A 7,308-nucleotide genomic window follows, 5' to 3' on the forward strand; every position below is an offset into this window, starting at 1 on the left:
TTTTATTGTTCAAATGAGTCTGGATGAGACGACTCGTTAACTCAGAGGGTGGATCCCTCACTTCCTGTTGGGCTTTTAGTTTGAAACATCTGCAGGAAATGAAAAGCTTCTGTGACAGAAATCAAAAAAGGTCAAAGTAGAAACAAATGAATGAGAGTGGAAGTGAAAACAGACAGGTGAGTCTGACAGGTGAACATGGAGGAGGTGCAAACAGGAGCAGATCAGGAGCAGTCTGCCTCTGATGAGCTCCACAGCCTCACCTCCTCTGCTCCTCTGGCCCGGCCGGAGGAGCTGAGCTTCCACTCCTCCCACGATGGAGGGGGCCTCCTGGGGAGAGAGCCCACGCTCTCCTCCACTTTCTCCTGCGTCTTCGCTCTCTCCTCCTTCCCTCCCTCCACCTCCTCGTCCACGGCCATCTCCCAGCCCTCATCCACGGGCAGGAGGTCAGAGGTCACAGAGGAGGAGGTGTAGCGAGGCAGACCTCCATCCAGGATCAGCTCCGGCTCCTCCTCCTCCTCCTCTTCGTCTTGTTGAAGGTCTTCTGGCAGGATGGAACCGTCACCGAACCCCTGAAACACACGACAGAGGAACATTCATCAAGACTAAGAAGGTCAAGGGTCATAGCTATGATGATGATGATGGAGGAACACAAGTCAGAGCTGAGGAGTAGACTCTTCTTCTTCCTCTTCCTCTTCTTCTTCGTGTCTTTTCACTCTTTAAACTGAATGTGAAAGCCATGAAGAACGTGACTTTGATGCTGAGTCAGGCGAGATTTGAGAACTAAATCCGGGAGAAGTTGAAAAGATAAAAGCGTTGCTGTCAGTCGTCGCGCGGCGGCTCGGCGGATCACCTGATCGACAGGTAAATGAAAGGTGTCAGTGAATCAGTCAGTGCAGGAGGGATCCAGCAGCTCCCAGCTGTCTGCGCCTCCTCAGTGTAAAACCGCAGCTCCCACTAAATCTAAAACTCGACTTACTTTGAACATTAGCCTTCATCTCTGAACACATAAAGGTTTCCTCCAACTCCCCAAAGAGCCTCCTCAGCAGATACTGAGGGGAGATCCTGTTCTTAACGTTACGACGCAGACATTAGCCCGCGCAGGGAAATATTAATGACAACACTTAGGCTAATTCCCATCGACGAAGCCTCATCGTCAAGGACTCTGCTCCTCTTCTTTTAATTTGGGCCCGGGAAGCCGGCCCATCACGGCCGTATAATGGAGGTGAGGAGCAGACGGCGGCAGCGGCAGAGAGCTCATAACGCTAACAGGATGTTCTGCAGACTGATGTGTATTGGCCGTGACTGCCTGGCCTCATATTCATAAGATTTAAAGACGCTGTCATTTAATATCTCTGCCATTAGGCGATGAGGACAGAGGAGATGACGAGTCGACTCTCAGCGGACTGCAGAGCGGCGCGGCGTGCAGCTTCAGCCGTGGGTTCGAACCCTCAGACTACACCGACTGTAGGACTGAAGGATTCTCAGATCCTGAAGCTCTGAAGGGGAAGGTGCTGAGATCTGGACCTGCTTTACTGCGCAAACACTGAGAAATGGTGACTGACTGCTTGACCGACAACCAGAAACCCAGAAGCACTGACTGATGGACGAGTTGACTGACCACAGCACACTGAAGTAAAAACGGAGCTTTGGGTCAGTTCTGGCTGGGTTCAGGTCTCACTTTCAGGCCGCTAATGCTAATACTAGCTCGCTCACCTGCACATTGTGTTCACATTCAACATTTCAGCGTGTTCAGAAGCAGTTTTAGGATTAATGTCAGGTCGTCTGTTGGTCACATGGACTCTGATGTGGATCTTCAACCTTTCAGCGAGGTGGATCAGGCTTTGAACACACGTCAGCTCAGCTGTTAGAGGAGGTGTGAATGTTTCTGGAGTCAGCTGTTGAAAGTGGGTAAAGTCAATGAAATGGAGGATAAAAGCAGTTGAAGTGGACACACAGTGTTTCTTTCACAGCAGCTGCCGCTCGCGTTGCCGTCTGCTGGCTGTAAATCCGGCCGCGCTCTCGTCTTCATGTTTCAGTCGGTTTGAGGCGCCGTCGCAGCAGCGCAGGGCCGATCAGAATAATGTGATCGCAGCCTGTAACTACAGCACGAGCTCGTTCCTTCTGCGTGTGACCTCTAAAAGTTAACGAGGTGTGGATGTGTAACGGGGTCTCTCTCTGGTCAGCGGGCTGGCGTGACAGAGAACGATCCGGCGGTGAAGCGACAGCGTCGACCCGGCCGTCTTTATGGAAAGCCATCAGAGACCTGTGGGCTGTGAAAAACCCTCTTCAGCCAAATGGGCTGCATATAAACGAGGAAATAAAAGAGCGGCAGAGGACGACCACGGCAGACAGAGCGGGACACAGCAGAGTACTGCAGAGTACAGCAGAGTACTGCAGAGTACTGCAGAGTACAGTGGAGTACAGCAGAGTACTGCACTGGTGCTTCACATGTGTACTCTGAACATTAGAAATGAAGGCTAAGAGCTGCAGACAGCAGGACATTAATGAGACATATTGCTCACAGACAGGCAGACAGACAGACAGGCAGACAGACAGACGACTGTTATCTGTTCATAATCTTGCTGCGCGTCTTTAAAAATCAGACGTGTGATTATCTTGCAGGTACTTGTGTGAAAATAACGTCTGCAGACAAAATGTGTCAGAAGTTGAATTGAGACAAACTTTCATTTATTCATCAAAACAAAGTCTGAGCAGAAAACAGCTCGAGTGTTCGTCCATTCAGTCGCTCTGCTGGACACACACACACACACACACACACACACACACACACACACACACACACACACACACACACACACACACACACACACACACACACACACACACACACACACACACACACACACACACACACACACACAAGGCCACAAGACGAGACCTGCAGGTGATTCAGGAAGGTTTCATTCAGATGAATAATGTGACGCCCGCTTCAGGACGTTTAAAGGGACTGACTTCAGTGCGTCAGAGCGGAGACGAGGACTCAGGCTGAATGTTTGTAACGTTTCCACGCTGAAAACAACAAACGATGATTTCACAGCAGAGAAAACTAAACCTGCCGGAGGTTTGAGCCAATGAGCCGCCAGCAGCTCCACATCACTGCTGCACGAGTACTCACTGTGAGTACTGCAGTACTGAGTGTACTCTGATGCTGGAGGACTAAAGTGTCCTCAGAGTACCCCCCCCCCCCAGCTCACTTAAGAGAGAGATGCTGCTAGTTGAGCTGATGGAGCACTTTACACCATCCAGCCATCCAGCTGAGTCAGCAGCTTCACAGAGACAGAGAGGAGGGAGAAGAGAGATTAAGGAGAGGAGAGGAGAGGAGAGGAGAGGAGAGGAGAGGAGAGGAGAGGAGAGGAGAGGAGAGGAGAGGGTGAAAGAAGGTGAAAGAGAGGAGAGAGGAGGAGATGAAAGAGGGGAGCACAAAAGAAGCACGGAAGGAGGTGAAAGAGAGGAGAGGGCCGAAGGAACAAGAGAGGAGACGGCGAGAGGAGGAGAGATGAAACAGAAGAAGAAAGAAATCTTTGAATACAGAAGAAGAGTGACCTCCTGAGGAGAGACGTGTCAACAGGAAGTCAGAGAGTCCACTGATGAGTCTCTGCACAAAGACGATGTCTTCAGTCCCTGCCGTCTGTCCGTCAGCAGGAAAAACCTTCATCTCCTGTAAATGTGGTTCTCCACTGAAACGTCCCACAAACCATCATGAAGTCTGCAGTGAAGTTCACCAGCACGACAGGAAGCACGCCTGCAGCTGCTTCACAGTAAAAGCCTTCAAAAACACAGCGGACACAGAGGACACACGTTCGTCTCCAGTTACCAGACGCCGTGTCTGAGCTCCTCTCAGCTGCCACGTATTTACCAACATTCAGAGACAAAAGGCTGGAAGCCATGTTCACCTGAGCTCTGCACCAACACAGGTAAGGAAAGGAGCTGAGGGAGGAGAGACAGAGGGAGAGGAGGAGAGGGAGGAGAGGGAGACAGAGGAGGAGAGACAAAGAGAGGGAGGAGAGGGAGGAGAGGGAGAGAGAGGGTGGAGAGACAAAGAGAGGGAGGAGAGGGAGGAGAGGGAGAGAGAGGGTGGAGAGACAAAGAGAGGGAGAGAGAGGAGGAGAGACAAAGAGAGGGAGGAGAGGGAGACAAAGAGAGGGAGACAGAGGAGGAGAGACAAAGAGAGGGAGGAGAGGGAGGAGAGGGAGAGAGAGGGTGGAGAGACAAAGAGAGGGAGAGAGAGGAGGAGAGCAAAGAGCAAAGGAATCATGGAAGAGGTGAAAATCTTAATGGTCCAATTAGTCTGGATTGACTTGATTAGCATCTGAGACAGATAGAGACAGACAAATAGAGACAGACAGACAGAGACAGACAGACAGACAGACAGAGTTGACAAAATCGAGGAAACAATCTGAATATTGTAAAATGATTGTTGGCTTTGAAACAGACTCTTTAGAGTGGACATACAGTCCAGTGCTCATCAAATGCTGTGTGCGTGCGTGCGTGCGTGCGTGCGTGCGTGCGTGCGTGCGTGCGTGCGTGCGTGCGTGCGTGCGTGCGTGCTACCTTTGGGACAGGTAGCTGTGTGTTGCTGAGAGACGCCTCGGTCCTCCTCTCTGCTCCCTCCACCTACACAAACCAGGTTCAGGTCAGACTTGGATCAAACTTTCAGAGTGGACTCAGACACCAGGAGTGAGGACGTACCACCAGAGGCTTGCGGACGCCCAGGCGGACCGTGCCAGGCGGGGCAGACTTCAGGACGTCCACGGCCTCGCTCAGGCTGAGCAGGTCCACGTGGGTGTGGTTGACTGACACCAGCTGGTCTCCGGGAAGTAAACCGCCGTGACGCTCCGCCGAGCCGCCGGGAAGCAGAGAACGAATCACCATCACGCACCGGCCGGGATCCAGCGGGTCCTGAAGAGACAGGTAAAGGACAATTCATTGTCCAAAACGTCTTCCTGAGAGTGCATTCAGCTTCTGCCAGCAGAGACAGGAGAAAAACAGACCACATGCGGGGCACATGTCAAACCTGGACCTGCTGACAGCTTAAGACAGCGACCGTGAGACGTCCTGTGACCGTCAGAGGAGGACGGACCTTCAGCTCACACTGAACATTTTGATTTTGAGCCTCAAAACTCGACATGAAATCAAGTTAAAGTCAATTTTCTCTTTTTATTTGGTGAAAAGTTAAAAACAGACAAACACACTGAAACTAAAGCTGAAGACGCCTGGACAGGCTCCACCAGAACCTGTCAGAGGACAAACTGGACCAAAAGACAGGCTGCCTTCACGCCTCTGACACGTCATAGAACAAATGTCCCCCCAGTCATCCCTCAGCTCAGGAGGGACGGTCAGAGAGAGACAGACACACTCAGAGCTGTCGTTCAGACTGACTGTCTCTCAGCAGGGGGAGACAGAGACCAGAGAAATGACAGAAGACCCATCGAAACACACAAACACGGAGAGGACAGCTCCACCCGCAAACATCTGACCTCACAACAAACCACAGCACGGAGGTCAAAGGTCACGGCGTCCACACAAGACAAGAAGACTCAGAAGACAGACAGACGGACTGCAGAGGAACAGAAGGACAAAACGACACATGTTCAGCGTCTGACGGAGGACGAGCAGAGACGCTGCAGAGGTGACGAGACGCTTGAAACGAGACGTGGACGGTGGACAAAGACTATGTGACGAGCACTCGGTCCTGCTCACATTCAGAGACATCAGGACGGCATCTGAAGCGTTTGGACGTCTGACATCACGACGCTCCAGCTTCAGGGCCACGAATCATCCTGAACCTGATCAATCATCATGACGGTGGACGACAGAGACACTGAGCAGAGTCCTCAGCTCCGAGCGCTCGTCCGTCCCCATTTCTTTGAAGACTGAGAGACGCTGGAGGGTCTGCAGGGCCAGGACGAGGACCTGTGAGCTCTGAAAGACAGAGCGTCCTCTCTCAAGGCGTCAGGACAGAGAGACGTCACTTTGGCTGTTTGACGACAGCTTTGACCCAGAGGACGGAGACACTGCTGGTCCTCAGAGGAAAGAACATCAACAAGGCAAAGTGAAGATCTGATGGACTGCAGGTTTGAAACAAGCTGGACAGAAACGTCTCAGACGCTGGACGTCGGTGAGTTTGAGTCCAGAGCAGCCTCATGTCCCTCATTTCCTCAGTTTTACAGATTATTTGGTGCTGATCAGAGCAAACGTTAATCAGTGCTCCTCCACCATCTTCAGCTCAGCTGACCTGCTGTCCACATACCACCAATGGACTAAAGGACGAGTTTTCCTGAAACCTCTTGGGACATTTTTCTAAAGTACTGTCCAGTGTCTTATGGACGGACGGACAGACGCAGATATCAGTACGAACATCTGTCTGCATCTGTTTCATCTTTTTGAACTTAAGTTTCAAATAATCCAAGAAGTCTGGAGGTCAGTTTGTCCTGTCCACAGGACGGACAGACACACAGCCCCCGTCTCTGCTCCGTCCATTAACCAGAGGGACGAGCGGCCCTCGGAGACTCTCTGAGCTGCTCTCCAGCAGATGTACGCTGTGTGAATTCCCCTGCGCTGAACCCTGGGCATCGCCGCGCTGCAGCTCCAGCTGCCGTGCCAAGATTCAGGCTTCAGAACAAAGCGGCTCGTATTTTTAGACCCAACAACATGGCTACAGGTGGTGAGGAGTCAGAACTCAAGTCCTCCACTCCTACAAGATCCTCCGGAAAAAGAAAGGCCTCCGCTGTCAAAAAGTGGAGACATGAGAAACGTAGGAGAAAGTGTGAGGAAAAAATACTGAAATTAAAAATGTACTTTGCCAAAAGTAGTGAAATGTTTCCACAGTTGGCAAAACAATGAGGAGGCTTTTTGTTTTTTTGGATATGTAGGTTGCAGAGTGTCTACACAAAGTTTTTAGGACCTTAAGATGCCAGAAGAACCAGACTGAAATAAACTCCAAGTATTTTTAGTGTTTGTGAACTTTAGACTTCGTACTTTTATTATAAACACGAGACCTTTGAGAGTCTCTGAGGTCTGATCGTACGAGCAGAATCACTTCCTGTCTTCACCTCGTCAACGTGCTCTTTAAGGCCAAAGAGTCGCCATCACTTCGCTCCCAGTCCGCCTTTCTTTTCTTCCACTGAAGGCAAGTTTCAGCTCTCCAGTACAAATCATTTTTCATACAGCAGCGGTCCTTCGACTTCCTGTCCACAGTTTGCGTTCGTCTCTCTCAGCGTGACGGCGTCCCCGAGCACAGAGCAGCTCCCTGAAGACGACTTTTTCTTCTCCAGTTTGGACTGGAGG

General features: G+C 51.1%; 1 protein-coding gene across 1 annotated transcript in view; it reads right to left on the minus strand.

Annotated features, from left to right (window-relative positions):
- The window catches only part of patj (PATJ crumbs cell polarity complex component), a 76,205-nt gene that overhangs the window by 49,317 nt on the left and 19,580 nt on the right, over nucleotides 1–7,308 (minus strand). Inside the window, exons 18-20 of the mRNA XM_070960199.1 lie at nucleotides 4,711–4,920; nucleotides 4,573–4,635; nucleotides 261–569 (exon numbers count right to left, since the gene is read on the minus strand). Coding sequence (XP_070816300.1) covers nucleotides 261–569; nucleotides 4,573–4,635; nucleotides 4,711–4,920 — 582 coding nt within the window. The remainder of the gene's footprint in view (nucleotides 1–260; nucleotides 570–4,572; nucleotides 4,636–4,710; nucleotides 4,921–7,308) is intronic.

This window comes from Chaetodon trifascialis, chromosome 4 (assembly GCF_039877785.1).
Source record: "Chaetodon trifascialis isolate fChaTrf1 chromosome 4, fChaTrf1.hap1, whole genome shotgun sequence".
In the NCBI taxonomy this organism is placed as follows: Eukaryota; Metazoa; Chordata; class Actinopteri; order Chaetodontiformes; family Chaetodontidae; genus Chaetodon; species Chaetodon trifascialis.